The 21,142-nt window shown below is 34.8% G+C and overlaps 1 protein-coding gene across 1 annotated transcript in view; it reads left to right on the top strand.

The window, feature by feature from the left end:
- The first annotated feature begins 5,203 nt into the window (after window positions 1-5,203).
- Window positions 5,204-21,142, top strand: part of ALDH1A1 (aldehyde dehydrogenase 1 family member A1) — a 31,676-nt gene continuing 15,737 nt past the window's right edge. Inside the window, exons 1-4 of the mRNA XM_071731963.1 lie at window positions 5,204-5,406; window positions 14,562-14,666; window positions 17,899-18,039; window positions 20,731-20,860. Coding sequence (XP_071588064.1) covers window positions 5,317-5,406; window positions 14,562-14,666; window positions 17,899-18,039; window positions 20,731-20,860 — 466 coding nt within the window. The 5' untranslated portion in view covers window positions 5,204-5,316. The remainder of the gene's footprint in view (window positions 5,407-14,561; window positions 14,667-17,898; window positions 18,040-20,730; window positions 20,861-21,142) is intronic.

Genomic DNA, 21,142 nt, shown 5'->3' with positions numbered 1-21,142 from the left:
ATTACTGGAGCAAAGGTGTTCGCATGAATCAGCCAAACAGTAGCTAGTATTACAACCTGTGTTCAGACTTGTTTGTGAAAGTATTACAGAGAAATATCTTCTGGGACATTTCTTCATACACTGTTATCATCCATGTAGCAAAAGGGAAAGATTTTTCACTGAGTTTATATTCTGATCCAAGTTATGCATCTCTCAGCTATGTCAACCCATGAACTTATACCTCACAGAAATTTATAATGACTCAAGGCCTATGAAGACTAAACGAGGCTCAGAGATACCTGTAGTTATATAAAAGGAATGCTTGGATTTTCAGAAATGCAGGATACTCAGTGTGCTACGAAAGCCAAAAGAATTTCCTCAGTAGTTTTGAAAATCTTCTAATGTTTATTTCAGTGCTGTACAATTAGAGTTATCAAAGCTTGTACATCCCACCTGTCTTTGGAGTCTCAGTTTAGATCCCACTCTAGTTCTGTCTGGTTTCTGATTTTTTGCCTTTCCATTAAACAATGTCTACTATTTCTGTTCTTCTGCCATTAATGGAATGTCATAAGGGAGATTAGCAAAGTGAGTAAAGCATTTCAAGTGACAGTCCAGTGATTTCATGAATCTCAACGATTTCTGCTTTTTTAATGTATTTTGGCGTTTTTGACATTTACTTTTTCCACTCCTAACTTAATGTCAGTTTCTGTTGGTACCAGCAGGGGATCTGTATGAATCACTGAATTATTTGATTTCTTAACTCCATGTATAATGCAAGTTGGACTACTTGTTCCGCTAGCCAGGATTTTCAGTAACAGTGATATTGTGTCAGTAGAGATTTTTGAAGGGTGGGTTTTGTTTTTTTTTTATGACAAGGTTTTACAAAGTGTAAACATATTTAAGTATTAAAGACTCAGTCTAAATTCAGTACAGACAATAGAATACAGCTACTAAGCTGCAGAGCACAGCAACCAATTCTATTCATCTCGTATTTCAAGGCACAACAGTGCCCTAAGATGTTATGGAACATTTTCACTTTTATTTTCACTTTAACTGTTTTGAATTATAGCAATTGTAACTTTTAGAGTTTATTTAATTCATTACTTTTAGATTGCAAAATTGCTATGAAATTCAGGGTGCAATTTTGATAGATCATCAGATACCAAAGATACACAGTTTGAAACATTTCCAGAGCTGTAAATAACAGAAAGATGAAAACAGAGAAAATCTACTGTCTATTTACCTGCGTTAAAATTGTTGCACTATCTTACATGAGAGGTGGTCCAGGCTAAATATATGCAGCATTATCTGATCTACATAGCTCTGAGTATGTCTAGTAGAATAGTTAGAACTTTTTAATCATCAAATGTACGTATTTTGAAGGGCAAAGCCATCTTTCTGTAGAAAAATATGAACCAAAAATTCTTAATGCTCTGATTACAATCTCAGCAAGTCACCTGTCCCCTATTGCTGGAGAATGGAGACATCCGGACTGTGGGAACTGGGACGATAGTCTGGCAGTCATTCAAAACTGACATCTCAGGGCAGCTAGGAAAAGTCAGAGCATTTCAGGTAGTACTAATATTGTGTTTAGGGAAATGAATCCAGACATAGGCTACCTCTGGCTGATTCTTATGACACACTGATTTCATTAGGTGGGCTGCCAGGTCCCCTTTCATTTTTGTGCTGCTGGCTATTAAATTGTATCTTATGTAATGAATATGGAGAACCTCAAGAATATAGGCCAAATAGTTTGCTCATGTAAACTACAGTGAATCCAAGAAAAAATAACTGCTGGTGATGCTGGCCATATCCCACTCTGTGATCACATCTGAGGAGAAAGATTACTTGTACTTTGGAGTGCTGTGCTTGGTTAGTTATTAATTAATTTTTTTTTTTTAATCTTTGTGAAGAAACACATGGACAAATGATTTACAGCTTCCTCCAGAATAAAACTTTTTTTTAACTTCCTGACATGTCAGAACTAAAGTTCATACAGCCCTCGATCTTGTGCTTAGTATCACCAATATCACGTAGCAAGGCACCTTGTAGCTCAATCACTATCTGCATGGTGAACCACTACTTTTAATTTTTCTTTCTTTGATCTTGTATTGAACAGGGGAACCCAATGTGTTTAAACAGGGAAAAATTTTATGCATTAAAGTGCAGAATGCATTATCACAGTCACGTAATAAATCATGTAGTACTTCAAGGTGTGGAGTCTCTAAGGTTCATTCTTTAGCAAGAAAGATAACAGCAAAAAATGATCAGATCGTTGTCCGAAAGGAAGAAAATGATAGAACCCAACATTTCCCAAGAAAATATCAAAATTATATAAACTTCCAAATATAATATGCGTAGTCTCTAAATGTTGTATAAACCATTGTTTGAAGGAATACTGCTCCACCAAACTCCACTGAAAGTGTAGAGATTGCAGTGTACATCTTTATTTAGGTGGAATGTGCAACAGTAGTGATGCATGATGTGAAAAAACAAAGTCACAAAATTGGAGGGATATCAGGAAAAGCAAATAATTTCTACATTTCTGAAAGTATATAGGAAAGTTATTGTGTGGGAGGCAACTAGGATGACCATAAACAGCTACTCTAAGCAATAGTTAGAATTTCCTAGAAAAAGGGAGGGGAGTTGGGAATTCCTAGATATGAGAACACAGAGAAGTTAGAGGAATTATTTACATTAATGGTAATGTTTGGAGCAAGTCTCAACAGATAAGGCCCCACAACAGGACAATCAAATTGCTCAAGATAGCAAGTAATCTTTTAAAGAGATGAGACCTTTTCAACAATACACAAGGTTTAAAAAGAAAAGAAAGGACTCACAGGAAGCATGGTAGTGAAGGTGGTTCATGCAATCCATAAGTGAAAGAGGGAAATGGAGAGGAAAAAAGAGGGTAAAGCATGTGCTAAATGAATGAATGGCGTGGAACATAAATCCATGGCTAACATGTTTGGAAAAGTCAAAACCTTTCATGCAAGGTAGTATCTCTAAAGTCTTCCTAAGCAGCTTTCAGGTTGTCTTTATAGACCTGGGAAGAGGTTAAATGTCTTTTTCCAAAGAAACTATCATAATTCACTTCTAGCTTAATCATTAAAAAGAAAAAAAAATCAAGAAAAGTAAAGTCAGTACTACAATGGTACCTAAATATGAAAATGTATTTAGAAGACTCCTACTTGAGAGAATAATTTTTTTATTTTGATCAAAAACACAATTCCCCTGATTTCTAGAGGTCTTACAGCTCCATTTAAGTATGTTCCATCCAGTTAACCAAGTTTGAGCGATTAGTAGGAGAATTAACTAAAAACAAACTCTTTGAATGTTATTGAAGAAATTAATGGCAGGAGTATTGTTAGAGTAGCCTTTGGTGTCTACACTAGAATACTATATGGAAATTAAAAATTTTTAAAAAACTTTTTTTTAAAGTTTTTAAATTTAAAAATTTTTAAATGAAAGGAAAATCACAAAGTTTTACTATGTGCAAATGGCACTGAAAAGCTATATTTCAAATAAAAATGAACAAGCCATATTTAGGTACTGCCTTTTTTTCATGGGACCCAAAGACATTTTCTAAGGCAGGCAGACATTGAAACCCAAAATGCTGAACTCTGGAAGTGTTTTTCAAACAAACTTAAATATTTCATTCTATATTGGGATGTTCTGAGCCAGTTAGCTGAGACAGAAGAGCTGAAAGATACATCCATGAGGAAGTAACTGAGCTGGTAACCTTGGATATAATGTTATAGTAATGTAAATGGGCATCCTTCATCCATATAACAAAGTGAATAGCTGAAACTGTTCAAGTCCACACAGCGCTTTACGTCTTACCAACAGACAACTATTGGGCAAAAAGAATTCCCTCTTATCCAGAAATTATTTGGGTTTTCCTAAGGCCAGAAAATCTTGTTTAAAATGTACATCCATACATCATTACAAAAAAAAAAAAAAAAAAAAAAAAAAAAAAAAATTGTACATATAACTGATGTATTCTAAGATCAGTTTTATCCTGTGTCCTATATGAGCCATCAGTTAAAAGCAAGAAAATCTCCATTGTCACATGGCTTAGATGATGCCTCATATATTATTTAACTGAGCTCGGAGTTTTTCAAGTACTTGGGTTGAATCATAAAATGGTTTGGTCTGGAAAGGACCTTAAACATCATCCAGTTCCAATACTCTTGCCTTGAGCAGGGATGCTTCCCACTATATCAGGTTGCTCAAGGCACCATCAAACCTGTATCTGAACATGTTCTGGGTGGGGACATCTACAAATTCCCTGGGCAACCAGTTACAGTAATCTCAGCGAAAGCAGCAACATATTTTTTCTTTATTTCTACAGTAAAATCCATTGTGCTGTGTCAGAATCTTGGCACGTAAAAGCAATGTAGGACTGCCTGAAGAAAGAAGGTTTTGTGACTTATAAAATGATTTGCCATTACCAGACACACGTTTGTCATTGTATAAGTAGAACTGAACATATATACACCAGTGGGTTCCACCTTAGCTAGGAAATTCCTCTCTATTAAATAACAGATGAAAGATGAAAATTAAGATTTTTCCAAAGGGCACTGTAGTACAAATTTTGTCTAATATTGTGATACTATGTGAGAAAAAAGCACCAAGCTTTTTCTTGCTTCTGTCCTCAGACTATGGTTTCTGGATATACCAATTTTGTCCTATTTTCACATTTCTTGAAAAGCATGTGAAGGGTTTTATATTACCATATCCATCCCTTATTTCTGTGGTCAAAATAGCAGCTGTTAATTAGAGGAGTTACGGTCTGCTCTGAACTTATTAAAGTGTAACCTAGGGTGGACTGGTTTTAGTGAGAGCTTTCCGGCTCTGGGAATTGTTCTTGATATACTCCAGTAGGAAGGGCTTATTTTGTTTCCAGACCTAACATGTGCATCTTTACCTTTAGAGCTGACTTCAAGTACGTCAAGAACTTCACATAAAGTCTGGGGACTTTCCTGCTGAGAGAAAGGCAATTTACAAGTAAGGTGAGGAGACTTTAGATTGTGTTCCCCCCTAAGAAATTCAGCGTCTGTCTAAGTGGATTGTTTCAGCAGCATTCACTTCGTCAAGGTCTCAGATCAATGAAAAGGCTGTTGCTTCTGGTTTTAAAAATAAGTAGTGTCATTTTCTCTTTGCAATGAATTCTTTCATCCAATCATATTCCTGTATGCAAATATACCATGGCTGGTACATATAAAAAAGCACAAATAAAGCAAAGAGCTCAGTCAGGACAAAAATCACTTCACTTCCCCTATACCTCATTTCACCTGTGTTTCAGGAACATCCTCAAACTCCTCAATAGAAAATATGAAGAAGCAAGGTTCAGACAGCAGCCCTGCTGCAGTTTCTCCAGCTCTGCCAGAACCACTCAAAGATCTGAAAATTAAGTACACCAAGGTTAGTAGTGTTTGTGTTTCTTACTTTTCCTCGTGCATTCAGCTCAGAGAGCAGGATGTGCTAATTTTAATCTTAAATGAAGCATAGAATGAATTGTAAATCAGGATTAAAATTTGTATACTAACCTGTTTCTGATATAATATGTATTGGCAACTAATGTTCAGTGATCCTTTTAATCTACGTATTTCAGGAATTGTACAAGTGTGATAGAATCGTTTCATATTTCACTTGGGGTGGTTGTTGGTTTTCTCTGGAAACAAACTTTCTGCAGTGGAAAGTTCTCAGGGAGTGTAAATCAAGCAAAGGAAGATTTATATTATTATTTTACTTTTCAGAGAAGACCAGAGAACAAATTAAAGTGCTAAGATGTTGCTTTATGTTACAAACAAATAACTATACCAAATAAGCCTGTGGAAAAGGACGTGTGAAAATGAAACTAAAAGAAAAGTAGTTTCCCCCGCATATTTTTCTTAGAGATAACGAATCTGCTTTTCAGCTTAAACAAATAACTATCAGTAAAAGAGAGAAATGTTGACATCACTAATTACTCAATATTACCACAAACTGCAAATTCTTTCCATGTGCAGTTAGAAATACACAGATAAAGAAGTTCTGAATCCAGACTGATTTTCCCAGCTTCAAAAGCCCCTTTGCCAGTTTTATATCATTGTACACAGATATCTGCTAGAACTTTGAAAAAACTGGTGGCAGAAAATATTGAAATTCTGCCCTCTGAAATGCTCAGGTAAAACAATTTATTTTCTCTCCCAAAACCAAGGTATTCAGTGATTATCTAGATTAGTCATTTGAATTTCATTCTTTTTTTTTTTTTTCCTCCATGAGAAAAGAACTAGCCACACTTCAATGCATTTCATTCTTGAATAAATCACACAGAACCATTCTTTGTAAATATTTAATAGGCTATGAAAGTTCTTCCTGTGTAAAAAAAAAAAAATTAAAAAAAAACTTGAATCAGAGAAGAACGTTTAGTCACAATGGAGTTCTAGAGACTAGACTATTCAGAAATATGATGTAACTGAATATAGAAGACATAAAGTTCCTGTAAACATTTCTATCCTTCTGAAATGTTTAATTATCTTTTCCATTAATTTCAAAAAGCAATCACAAGACAGATGGTATGGCTGAAATGCCTATGGTGCACAACCAAGGAGACTGTACATAGAAAATGTATGTTTCTTTTGCTTTGACAATAGATACCATTTCCTTAACAACTGCATATAAGGTGAAACTGTGCAGAAATGCAGTGTACTTGTTTGCAAAATTGTATCCCTACAATTGATCAAATCCAACACACCCTTTCAAAGGTTTGTTTTTACAACGTTTTCATCCTCTCTTGAAATATCACAGTGGGTTGTCTGAAAGCCACAGGAGTGTTCCAAGGGACAGGGAGGTGGGATAATAGACATGTCATCACATACCCAGCAGTCATCCCACAATTCAACACAGCCATTCTATTCTTGCCTTCTTAACCATGCTGTTCCTCTCCTGCCCCATACAAGTTAGAACGTGGGGTGTGGGGTTGTTCTGACTAGTTACACTGGAGAGATCCAGATGAGGTATTAACCTTTCTGTCTGAAGCTTCTTAGATATCAAGAGGTTCTCAAGCTCTAAAAACTCTTTTTCTCTTTTTTCCATGGCATGACATCAACACCCATCACACAGGGATCTGAAGGGAGGTTTGCAGTACGTGTTCAAAGAACCTTCTTCTTTACTTAGCAATCTCTCTTTTTATTTTCTATGAGAGGGACCGCTTAGGTCCTTTTACAGAGCCCATTTAACTAAGTGTTTCCATGTCTGTATGGATCTATACGTTGTCATAGCTATTTTTTACAAATAGTATAAAACTTTCCCATCTAGTATAATACTAAGCATTCTACAAGAAAATTGAATTTCAATAATTAAATTGAATGCATTTAAAACATTTAAATTGGCTTTAATGAACCACAAAGTGACCTTGAGTTGGTTTCATATCTGAATCTCATTTAAAGATATTCCAGTGTTGACAGCGGGCTAAAAATACACTAGTGAATTTTTTACTTAGTCAGAATTGAGCAATTAGACAATGATTGTTTGACAAACAATTTCTGTCATGATGTTTTCACATATACTAAGCCCTGTAGTGCTTCTTTAATCAGAGAAACTCAGATTAGTTAGCTGTTTAGTTGTCCAGTTACATGAGGGGAGAGAATGGCAGTACATGCTCTACCTATGTTGCATGTGAAATATCAGAAAGTGAGGAAAGGCAAGATCCTCTGAGTGAATGAAAATTCTAGCTGAGTAGCACATATGTGGTAACCATTAGCTTCACAAAGATGCGGGGCAAAAAACCAATAAATTAATTATAATATCTGGGAAAAGATAATCAGTATAAAATACAAAGATACTGTAGAAATATACTTTTTTTAAGATCAGATTCCTAGGAGGAAAACCACTAGCAGAGAAAACAAAAGAAAAAAAAATTAATTAATTGAAAGGGTATGTTGTCTGGTTATTAGTTAATTGCCTGAATGTAATGTAATAACATGAATTGTAATAAAATGTATTGTCATAAAATGTAATTTCTGCATCAACAATATACAGGTTTGGGTTGGTTGGTTTGTTGTTTTGTTTTTGTTTTTTTTTTTTTTTTTGGGGGGGTGGAATTTAGATGCAATATTAGCAAAATACCAACTTTTTGTAAGGAAAAATCTGAGAAAAGTATATTTCTCAGCCAGTATTCTACGTTGCTATATTTTCTTAAGGCTTAAAATTTCCATCTTTAGTTATTCCTTAAATAACTTCACACATTTTAATTTGATTGCTTAAAGGATAGTGAGACATCCTGATGTGTTCTGTAACTAGTAAATCAGAACATACACCGCTTAAAATGAGCCTCCCATTGGGCCCCGATTCTCTTTCATATTTAGATGTAATTGTAAGACTTACTGCCATCATCAAACTGAATAATATCTGAATGACCCTCATATTCTATAAAAGAAGGTGCTAATAGAGGCCAACAATTTGTCACCACTATGCATCACCTCACCTGAGTGATGTTGAATTGCCTGCAGCATGACAGAGCCCAGCCACGGCCCTAGTATCTCTTCACTCTCCATCATCCCTAAAAAAACCACTTTTGGTTTACTGTCTGCACATAAAAGCTTGCAAGCAGCCAGCTAAGCAGGTATTGAAATTTGGCAAGAAATTATGGAGGCCCAAATCTATTTCAGCAGAGCTATGGTGTGGTCCACCTGAAACAAAGATGTAGACAGTCAAATACTTGATTTCCTCATGCAGCATAGACACAAATATGGCACTTTCGAGATATCAGTTACTTTATTAAATGACCTCAGAGCCTTTCCTAAATATTCAGGGACTGAAGTTAAAAAAACAAAACCTAGAGATGACAAAGAGAGACTAAGGCCAGGTCTTGGTTTATCATTCTCTGCTCAAGTTATTTGAGTGACCAATCAATTGTCTAAACAATGACAGAAATACTGTAGTCTTGCAGGAAATTTGAAGTCCTAAATGGTGAATGGTATCAGATTATCTGAAATCTAAATATTAATTTCAGAGAAGTGAGATTTTATTGCAGTATTACACTGTGAAATGAAGCCAGCCAGAAGGCTTTTGACTACAATAGCCTGTTTCCTGGTTTGTTTTTTTTTTTTAAATACTAAACTTCAGCAGTATACAGTCTCATCTACATCAAATGTGTATTTCCAGGTCTAGTGCAAAGAACTCTGAAAGTCAATAATTCTTTGAGATGTTGAAATAAGCGCCATCTTCTCTTTTGAAAACATCGGTGAAATAAAAGGTATGAAATGCCTGTAACAGCATTTCTAAATCCTTGCTAAATCACTTTTCAGCCCTAAACCTCATGGGCGATAGTCATCAGAGAAAACCCCATGCACAGCACATGCCACAGAAGGGTAGATCTTTTGCATTTATGTCTTACAAACCAGCATACAAAAAAATCTAACCTGGCAGTGGAGTTTTGCTTGACAGACAAAACATATTAACCAATCAGTAATTGTAAGATTTACAAATTATCTTTTTTTTGCAGCAAAACGGGGGAGTTGCTAGTGGCTGCTGCTTGCTAGTACTTCAGTGTTCCCTGGATTTAGAGATCCACATCATGTTTGTCTTCAGCATGTATTCCACAGCATTAAATAAGCATGGCTGCATGCAATTCTAAGACTGGAGCTGCCTGCAGTGTATGTAACACTGCTTACAAGAAGAATTTTTACTTTATCCTTCTTTTTCCTGTCTTTCATACCTGCATATGCAAGAGTGCTATCTAGCTTACAGAAGACATCTGGACAGTTTGATTATTCACAGCCCTGATACAATATTGTGTATATATTTAGTATAACAAACTTATGTTTTCAATGGGAATGGTATTAGAAACACTAATAAGAAAGTTATTCTAAACTAATATTATGGGTGATATTGGCCGGTGCAATAAATGTAATATTTAAACAAGTACTTTTAGAACTTCCAAAAATGGTATGTTTTGATACTATTCAGTTCACAGACAGATATGAATTTGGCGTACTGTAACATCATAGCAGTGTTATGTTAATATTTACCTTTCACTTTGTCTCTCCTTGGCAATGTATCTAGTTACTAAAGATGGCTTTTTTCCTATTAACTCTTTAACTGCTGTCTTTGTTGTTTCTTAACAGTTACATTTCTGTGTGCATATTCCTATAATTAAATTCACCAAACATTTGAAATTTCCAGGGACTTTCATACTTCTTTCCCTGCCAGCTTCTGTTAAATTACCAGTGTACTGGTCAGTCTTGGTGGCTGGAGGCAGCAATGACATTCTGTATACAAAACCCACATATAAACAATCTGAAACAAGCATATATCAGTAGAAACTTGCTACCATATCCATTTAAAGATAGCATATTTGTTGTTCTTTATAGTTATTAGCAAACTTTTCACCAATTAGTAGCCATCACCTAAAGAGTCAGCGTAAGCCATTTCAAATGCAAAAAAATTCTTACCTGAAATCTGTCACATTTTCATAGCATATATGACTGTGGTGGTATAGGTTAAATCCTAGGTCTGTGTGACAGAAAACATTTATCCTGCAATTTTGGTGTCTTGGCACTGACCTGTCATAAGTCAACCATCATTTACATCAACTTGCCTTCCCCAAATATTTTCTGTCTTTCTATTTAAATGTTCCTGTTACTATGAGCAGAAACAGCGTATCTACTGTTTCTAACAGAGAGGAAAGAGGAATCATATATTTTCTGCTAATTGGTCACACAGCTAAGCTTCAGTGACTAAGCTGGAGCAAGATGCAATGACCCTGAAGACAAGTACAGTTTGAGAACAAAATATCTAGCACAGTTAGTCAGTCTTCCACAGTCCCAATGATGATCATGATCAAGATCTCACATGGGTGCCAGCAATGCATCAACACTGGGAGACAGATGGAAGGGAGAGCACCAGCCCATCAGGAGCAGGAAGGTGGGCTTGGGCACAAGGAAGGCAGCTTAGGGTGGAGACACTAGTTCAGACCTGACCCAAACCAAGGAATCTCAAAGGATAACAGCTACTGCTAACATTGGACTGAATACACTATCATGTCCACTTTAAAGAACAACCCATACAACACTTGGTAGAAATATAATTTCCTCTTTTCAATATCTGTGCCATGTATCAGATCCTTCCAACAGGGTCTTCCTGTCTGTTTCAAGATTAATCTGCAGAGTCACAAATAAAAATTAAACTCTGACAATTTCACCAATAGTGCCTCAGAGATGGCAGTCTTCAAGGCAGCTTGTGAATCATGGGTAAGGACCAGGTTCTATTTTGTATTCATGAACAGAGACAAGAACCACAAATTTCACCCAGAGGTCCTTAGCTACTCTGCTTTTCCTCTAAACTTTCAGAGCTGTGTAATATGATATAACTTTTCAGTACCTACAACTGAAGTAGAGCATATTTTCAGTTGATTTTTTTATTCCTTGTCACTTAACATTTGCTGGATCCTTTACATTTGTATCATCTTTATTGTGAGAGAAAAATTATCAAAATTACAGCAATTTTAATAATGGTACAAAGTATGTAATTTAAAAGACATTTATCTTTTTTAGAATAGCATGTATGGTGCCACAGTTACCCATCACAACTGAAAAATATTGACCTATGCAGTGGTTTATTTCCTTGTTTATTTCTTTGTTTCTTTAATAGAAATATGTACAAATTGCATCAACTGTCTTATTAATACTCAGAAATCAAAGAACTAGAGACGTGCAGAACCACTCACTCCTGAGACTGTCCTTGGACATAAGGTTAAGGGATATGTAGCACAACTGAAATTAGGATACCAGAGCTTGACAGAGAAGGGAAGTGTGATCCTAAACAGGCAACAATATTAATAGTAAATGCAAAGCAGACGTTGTGGCAACTTTATGCTGTCCTTGAAGAAAGTATTCTTGTATGATACCAATGTCATGCAGACTTTATAAGGATTTCAAACATTTAATTATTCCTTGTGATACAACAATACTTTTGCCAATTACTTTTTCCCTACAAAAAAGTCCTAGGTTTTAATTTCTGGGGCTGTGGTACAGGGAAAGGTTATGGATCATAAAAGATCAATATGAGAAACATCAGTACCCTTCTTGCTTTGTTTATGTACTGTTTTATGTGTGCCAGGAATGCTGCAATCAAGAGCTGATGGTATTTGTTCCAGTTGTACAAAGTAAATTCAGTGCTTTCACAGCATGTGCTTTCAGCCAGTATGGAAGTTTAGTCTTGAAGTAAAGTCACAGTCCCTAACATCTATGAAATGAATTTTGGTTATCAATTTCATTACTGCTGTTATGATTAACTTTGCTGTAAGCTTGCTGCTGTACAATTGTTCTTTTGTTCTTCTTCAGAGCTACCTATACACTTGGCACATTAGGTAAAGCTTGAAACAAAAATAAAAAGACAATTTTCTAGCATGAGTGAGAAAAACAGGATCCTAGATTTTAATTTTTTTTAGCAATTCTGTTGTTTCATTTTTTCCACTCCTTTGTCAGAGAAGTCAGGAAAAAGCAGTTAAATGAGTAATGCATACTGGCCTGGTCTTTCCAGGATATGGATGTTCCACACAAAAGCAACAGATTAGTTAAAAGGGGTTAGAACATGTCTGAGAGGATGGAAAATCAGGTGGAGCTGAGGGAAATCATCATAGAGACATAACAGAGAACTTCAAAATTGGAATGAAATATGAAAAACTATCACAATGGACAAAAAGGAATATTAATTTCCTGTAGACACTCCCTGCACTTCAAAAAATAATAGCCAGACATTGGCAGTAGCTGTCAGTAGATCAGGAGTATGTTTGCATTTAATTCCTAAAGACCAAGAAGGAGGCATGGAAGTGTCACTAGTGTCAGGGTGACAAAAGATTTGATAGCTGTGACCATTAAATTGGAGGTAATCACAGTATTGATGGAAATTACTGAATAACTGAATTACTGAAGACATCAGATTGCTAGGATCACCTTAAAAAGAAGATAGTCATACAGATTATAAAACAATGATAGCTAAAACAATTACCTAAGGATTATCTCACCAAAGCCTGAAGTCATAAAAAGCAAATACCTTTATCCTTCAAAAGCAGGGATTGCAGCATGTGCTGAAGACCTACATGAGAGAGGTTTAAATTCCTGGTGTTTAGGGGAGAAACGTTCATATAGGAAGGGGAGGAAAAAGAGCCCAATCCCCTCCTCCCCCACCATACACATGACTGTCAGCTGTAACCATGCCAAGATGAGAGGGCATATACAGCTTCAGCACTTAGATTTGCTGTGTGCAAGTTCATAGCAATATGGCACAACCCTGTCTCTGGTATCCACAGTAAGCCTTCCAAGAATTGTGATGTAAAAATGTTATATGTGTAGCTGAGGACCACAGCAATCTTGTGTCCTTAAGCCATCCTTGAAATCTGCATCATTGTCAGCTTTTGGATATTTTGATTTGGGCAGTAAAAAAACTTTTTGGTATGATTCAGTCTGGAGGGCTGGTCCTCCTTTCCTTGTGATATTAGGGCAGGCAGAAGAATAATTTAAAAAAGGAAATAGGTGTCTGTGATTTCAGCAATAAAATAATTCAGCTATTTTTCAGGATAGCAATTATATACTTTTCTCCCGGTATGTGCTGCCTGTTGCATTTTCCAGAGATTTTCACTGTGAAATGCACCAACTACCAAAGACAAAGACTACTTGACAAAGATAGTCAAGGTTTTCTCTAGGTTTGCTAACAAGGTACTTCTGGTGAAAACATTAATTATAGTAATTTCATTTGGACTTGTAACTAATGTCTTTATTTAATGGAGTAAATTCTGATTTCTTTGTAAGAGATTAAGAGCATTGATTCTGCTATTGTATCTTGAGTAGGATCAAATTCAGTGAAACACTAGTTTACAAAGACCAAGGATTTTAGTGAAAAAATAAAGAACCTTTTTTTCTTGTAATGGTTTTTTCCTGTAACATGAAACTTGAGAAGTATATTTCCTTGGTTTTCTATCTGCTTATGTAGCTCTTTGTTTTCTTCAGTTGACTCTGGAGAAGTTTTTTTAATTTAAGTCTTTTAATTTAAGACTTTTAATTTAAGTCTTGGCTTTAATTTCAGAAAAATACTATTGGTTATTTTTTGTTATGATCTGGCAGGAGAAAGTGAAGTGAATTCAAAGCAATGCTAAATAAAAGTGTTCTCCAATATCCTACATGTACTAGGATACCAAATATCGGATTTACTTCTGTCTGGGCATGTAGCAGAAAGGTCCTCCATCTTAATCTGTGGGCAAGTTTACGTATGTCATTTAGAGCTGAACCTCCCTTTTACATGACAGACTTCAGTTTGAGAGAGGAAGGAACCCTTTATAACAGTGTCCTTCTATGTTATGGCATAAAATGAAAATACCATATAGAAAGAGAAAATTTGGCTCTCCGTTTGAAGGAAATTTTTAAAAGCTGTCGCTGTTTTGTGCATAAGTGATTTCTCTTCAAAGCTGCTTCACTTTTATTTTAGGTACCTATCAATCAGGCAGTTCTCAGCTATGGAAATTTGATTTCTTTATTAAAGTACATAAGAGACAACAGCTATATATATGTTACTAATATTGTTATCTTCCTCTGCAGATATTTATAAACAATGAGTGGCATGACTCAATCAGTGGTAAAAAATTTGAAGTCTTTAACCCTGCAAATGAAGAGAAAATCTGTGAAGTTTCAGAAGGTGACAAGGTAGTGTTTTCTTGCTCGTAACCCTAGCTGTAAATTCAGTTCTGCATATTAAAAGCAGGAAGGCAAGCATACATATGTGTTGATATAAAACATCGCCTTAGTGATGTACCTACTTCATGCCATATACATTATTCTGTAAACATAAAGTTCCTAGCTTTTCTACAAAGCGTTAATATTGTTTATAAATAACACTGAAAAAGTGCTTTATGCTCAGGATCTTGCTCATATGAAGAAAATTTTGAACAAATATTTTTGTTAACTTTTTAAAATAATATTGAATTTTTTATTACTGTGAATCAGTGGTATCTAATAATAATAATCTATTATAACAATCTATTATAATCGATTCTAACTGAACATCTAATCTAATCTAATAATCTATAATAATCTATTATAATCTAATAATAATAATCTATTTTTTTTATTCTTTCACATTGATGTAATCTGTGCATTGCACACTTATGCAAGGATTTTCATCATAGATGATATGAAGTGCACAAATATCTTCTCACATAGACTCTGCAAAAACGATCACTACCACTAGCACTTCTAGCTACTAATGTCTTCCCAATATTGGCCCCTTCAAAAATCTGATTACATGAAAATATATTGGGACATAGTCCTAAAAAAGGCTCTGAAGCTGAAGGTAATCTATCAAACAGACATTAATTCCATCAAAACTGGTTTCCTTAGAGTATGTTGAATTGACTAATTGAAGCAGAAGACTAAAAGACTGTTGACACCTCTAAGCAAGCATTTATTTTTTGTATTTATGTGGCAAATTACAGATAGAAGCCTTATAAACAAGGATATAGTGAAAACCTAAGGCCTCAAATAGGCAGCTTTGTATTTTTTTTATATACTACTATACTGTTTAAATGTAAGTTATGAAGTAGGGAGGTTAATTTTTAAATACAACAGTGTTGTTTAAATATTTTTAAAACTTTCAAACTGATGCCTGTATTTTTTAATGAACTCTGAGAAAGTAAATATGAGAAGTGAATGGTGTATTTCCAGTTCACAGGAAAATTTTCTCGCATTTTTCACAAAATGACCTCTTATACCCATGTTAGTTAAGTGTGCATACCTAGAATGGGATGTAAACCAACTAAATTTTAAAATTCTCATCAAAATTCCCATTAAACACCTTTTTAATTCATAAGAATGAGTATAAAACATATAAGTTTTTTATCTCTCTTGCAAATTCACCAAAACATTACTGCCATCATGAAAAGCACAATTTATTTCAGAGTATTTTAATTTATGGTACAAAGATCGACTCTGAAATTAAATGCTCTTTTGAGAAATACATAGAAACTCAATTCATTCAACATCCTTTGCTCATTGAATCTTGATCTTTTCTGTAATTTTATTATGAATCTTCTGATAAACTTTGGCTCAAATGTTATCTTTCTAGTACATGAGCATATGAGTGACCATATACTATTAGGAAAGCTCTTGTGAAGACACAGTTTAAACTTTTTGTTGGACAAAGATGTCTGAGAAAGTCTGTGTGACTCTGTCTTTTGAAAATTTTATATACCAAATCTATAATTAGTAGATATATATTTAAAGTTCTCTAGACACTTTGAACTTGCTTTTCTTTAGTCCCAGTTACCTGTTACTATGACTTACTAGGATGATTTTAGGCTCTTTTTGTCCTCAGATGAAGAATTCAATAGCTACATTGTTACCTTGAATCATTGAATCATTTCCCACTAGAGCCGTATCTGCTTTTGATGTAAAATGTTACTTCTTATACATCTTCTTCATTCACTGTTTAAAAAACCCCAAATTATATTGCAAATAAGGTTTTCCCAGTCTTTCATCACCCTCAAATTAAATTACTCATGACCTGGAACTGTTCACTTACCATTAAAATTTTTTGCATCCTTCATTCCTTACAAGCAAATCAATCTAACAACTTTTTAAACAAGAGATAATAGTATCTGACACACAGGTTTGCTTTCTCTCAATAATTTTGTAAACTAATATGTAATGACAACAGCTATTAATAAGATTGCCAAGTGAAATGCACAAATCTAGCAAATTACACAGTCATTGTGAACCTAATAGTCTAGATCCTACTCTTTAGATAATGAACCAAGAGAGTTGAGGAATTTAATTTGTGTATACTATAGGGCTAACAAAGGATTGTACACTGCTTTGCAGTGGTATTTAAAAAAATAAGTGGAGATTACAAAGCACAGACACATAAGTGGGTGGGAACTGTTTTCCTTTCAGTTTGATGGCTCTTTCAAGCCACAGTCACTAATCCTAAAGGCATCTAGTAATAATGAAGCAGCTCAACAAATTGTCAGGGGGATGTAAATGTACTTGTGTAAAAAGTCTAAACTACCTCTGAAAGGAGTTATGAGTCTTTGTAGTCATGTAGTGCATAAATCACATTTAGATTTATGTGCCCAAATTAAATTTTATGCATTTGAAAAACGTATCTTTTTTTCTTACTTTTTCTTCACAGCTTTGTACTAGCTTTATGTATTTTTCCTTAGTTTTAATTATTTTCGCACTTGTAGTATAAAGAATTTATGACACTCTGTTTTGGTTTAGTTTACATAATTCACACAAGTAAGACTTACGGTTTTCCATTGTTCTTTTCCAGTAGCGGCCAAGGCATACATCCCGTCATACAACAATTTAAACCTGGTCAATCAGTCAGTTGTTAAAATTATTGTAAACACAAGCATTCCTTAAAACTTTAAAAACAAATGCATTTACCTTCCTCAATAATAGAATTTATGTCTGTTTTGTGAAACACTCTAAAGAACAGATTTTTCTAACAAAAAACAGATCTAACAGGTCTCCTTCACACCATCATATACTTTTAGATAATTTTGAGCAGTTAAATATTTGTCTTACAAAACTGGGTATCTCTTTGTAAGTACAATAGATTAAATTGCAACAGCATAAGTGGTAGATGTATCCCCACTTATATAGACTAGCAGGCAGAGGGTTTAAAAAAATAGAGCTCTTTAATATGCTTTTATTTTAGAAGCTTTGAGAACTCATCTGTTTTTCATACAGGTTCTCATTGGTGAAATTATAGCAGAAGTGTTTGAAAGAAAATAACCCTAGAATTACTATTACTAATTCTGCTTATATTTGGATTGGCATCTGATTTATCTTGCAAAACACCTTGCATGTTTAACAACGAACAAGACTGATAACAGAGTCAATTATTGATTATAAAATCTCTCTCTTTTCCCCACAGGCAGATGTAGACAAGGCTGTTAAAGCAGCTAGAAAAGCTTTTGAGCTTGGGTCTACCTGGCGTACAATGGATGCTTCTGAGAGAGGAGCCCTCTTGAATAAACTAGCTGACTTAGTTGAAAGAGATCGGCTGATTTTAGCTGTAAGTATGATACCTGAAGAAAAAAGACTGGAAAAAAGACTGGGGGTTAGGAATGATGTCCTGTCCTTACCATGTACTGTGTATTGGCCATTTTACCATTCTTAACAGCAGACACAAACCATAGCACCACCACCTACGAATTGTGCACTAATACAAGAAACATTTAAAGTAGAAAGGCAATGCTTGTTTGATAAAGTGCAGTACCTCATGCTCCTCTTTCATAATCCCACATATAATGCTACCATTAAGTTGACCTCTTTTCTATTTCCAACACCTTCTGAAATTAACATTTAGGCAGAATAATTGTTTTCACTATCCTAAAGATGAATCCTGGTTTTCTGACAACAGTGTCAAAAATTTAAGAGAGCTGGAGGAGTAACCAACACTCAGGATCATCACCCAGACTGATGTAGTCACAGTCTGAATTACGTAGGCACTAGCTACAAAACCACACCAGTGATAAGCTCATAAAATTTAAAATCTTCAAAATAGGTAAAAACTACAAAAATATATTGTCCACTCTGTTGTTCTTATGACTGTAGTACAGGATGACTCTTGCATGTGCCAGAAGCAGATTTTTGAAAGAAAAATTAAAATTTAAAGTAGCTTAGTTTTTTTCCTTGAACTCCAAGTTCGGGAAATATCAAAGTTCTACTTTTTTTCACCCAAGTTATTTCTCTAAATTAATCTTGTCTACTTGATAGGGGGAAATTTAGATGACTAGAAGTTCTGTCCTCAGCAATCCTAGATTTATTGAAGTTGAGAGGGACAAAATTTTAAGAGTTACATTTTTAATAGGGAAAGTACTCCCCTTTGCCAGTTAAATACTGGAAAATCTGGCATTTGCTTCTTTATTGTATAACCTGAGGCATTTCACATCCAAAGAGGATAGTGAAATAATATTTTTTTCCACAGGAAATTTGAAGCATTAAGTTATTGTTCTCACTTGCCATTTTCATAATACAAAAGTATAACTCTTCTTTGTAACCTCTCCTAATTTTCTATTCTACATGCTTAGTTTTTATTTCCTATGCCTTGCTCACATTACTGAGTACTTTTTCTTTTTAGATAAAGTACTTTTGAATTAAGTGCTTTGCAGGCTTAATCAAAGCTAAGAGAAATTTTCTCCACTCACAGTTTATCTTAACTGGAGAACGAGTACTATAAAATCTAAAGGAGCTTTGAAAACACTAAGTGTCAAAGAGATCCCTGGAATCAATTGCAGATGCATTTTTCTGTGTTAATGCACCTGACCAGGATCAAAAGTATTCCATTTCGGTGTTTCATATAGTGATGATGCCTCTCCTGAAGCTCAGCAACACAATAGGTAGGCTCCTAGAAGAAAAAGACAAAACAGCGTACTGAAGGAGTTACTGAGAGTTTTGTTTCTGGGGTTTCAGCTTGTTGTAATGTTCAAAACTATAGAGTTCATAAGTTTGAGGCCAGGGAAGATTTTTTTTCCATGTCCAAAAAAGAACAACACAGTCACAAATATACTGTCTGGAATGACAAGGGCATATCTTTTTTAATCTGCTCCTTGATGCTCAAAGCCACCAAGCATTGATGTCTTTCTTCTCTGCTAGCCCTATTCTGAGATCTGCAACATGTCATCTTAACTAAAAGTGCAGAATTCACAGGGAAGTTGATGGAGAAACATTGTATTTGCAGGATGACTCTAGATAGTGCCTAAAATGTCAAAGAACCTCAGAGATGCAAAATAACAAATCTAGAAAAGAAAATAATGATACTAAGATCTGACTAAATTTAGAAATTATAGTTTCAATATCACCATCAAGCATCCTAACAGGATTTGTTCACAAAACTGAAGGTCCCCAGTGATTTTGTACTGAAAACCTTGAGAAAATCTTCAGAAAAAATCTAGTGTAAAAAAATATACCAGTGTAAATAAGATGCTGACACAATTTAAGAACTTTACATAGGTTCAACTAGATGTCCCGACATTAAGGTATGTTAAAATGGCATTAATCCAGACCACACTCCTTAACTTTGGCTGGAAATCAACCTTATTTAGTGCTTCTGGCTCTGTGGGATCATTAAAGCAGGAAATATTTCCTTTGCACATGGAACACTCAATATATTTGGGGTCTTTTATTCCATGTTTTGGAATAAAGCATGCTTCCATGTTTTTATTCCAGTCTTCTTCTCATGTAAGTTGCTCACTATTCATCTATTAAGCACCTAGAAAGGTGTTCCTTAAATGTTAAAAAGCACAGGATCTTAAGTTATTTCCAGTTATTGCAAGAAACTACTTGTGTAAGCTTGTGTTATCATCAGTGCGAAGAGGCTGAGGGACTTATTTTATTTGCATCAGGTATTTATGCAGACTCCTAGATGTTCTTGTCATCGACACTTGTACAATATTTAACATAAACTAGAACAATGTAACTGATTAAAATGAGAGAAATGTTACTTTTTTTTTTTCAGATCATCTCAAATGTCCCATGTTCATGTTATCTGCATAGCTCACTGTGAATAAACCATCTAGAAATTTCTCAATTTGAACTGGGTTTCTCAAGTGCTAAAAGTAACCTCCATAGCAGAATGAATGTAAAAGTTTGTGCTGAAGGTGAAAACTTCTAAACTAAACAACCAAAAGCTAAATGACAAAATACAAACATGAGAATCATTATCAATATTTGATATTAACTTTGTAATTGCTGATTTCTGCAGACAATGGAAGCCATCGATGGTGGGAAACTCTTTTCCACTGCCTACCTAATGGATTTAGGTGCCTGCATAAAAACTTTACGCTACTGTGCAGGCTGGGCTGATAAAATCCATGGGCGTACTGTTCCAATGGGTGAGTGCTTTTGAGATAACAAAAGTACAGAACTGAAGCCAATGTGATCTGTAAGAAACTACCTTTTTCTGAAAAGTGTTCAAGGCAAAAAATATCTCAACTGAAAAACAATTCTGGCAGTTCTTACTATGGGTTGTTTATGTTTATTAAGCAGTTTAATATAGTGCTTGTTTTAAACATTTAGAGCAGTTATCAAATTTTATTTCTGTTCCATACATTCTGTTCTATGTACAGTTGTACTACTGTACAACAGTAGTAATAACTACTGTTTATTGACAAAAA

Source organism: Heliangelus exortis, chromosome Z, assembly GCF_036169615.1.
Source record: "Heliangelus exortis chromosome Z, bHelExo1.hap1, whole genome shotgun sequence".
Lineage (NCBI taxonomy): Eukaryota > Metazoa > Chordata > Aves > Apodiformes > Trochilidae > Heliangelus > Heliangelus exortis.
Note: the sequence above shows the minus strand (reverse complement) of the source record. Positions and strands in the feature narration are given on the sequence as shown.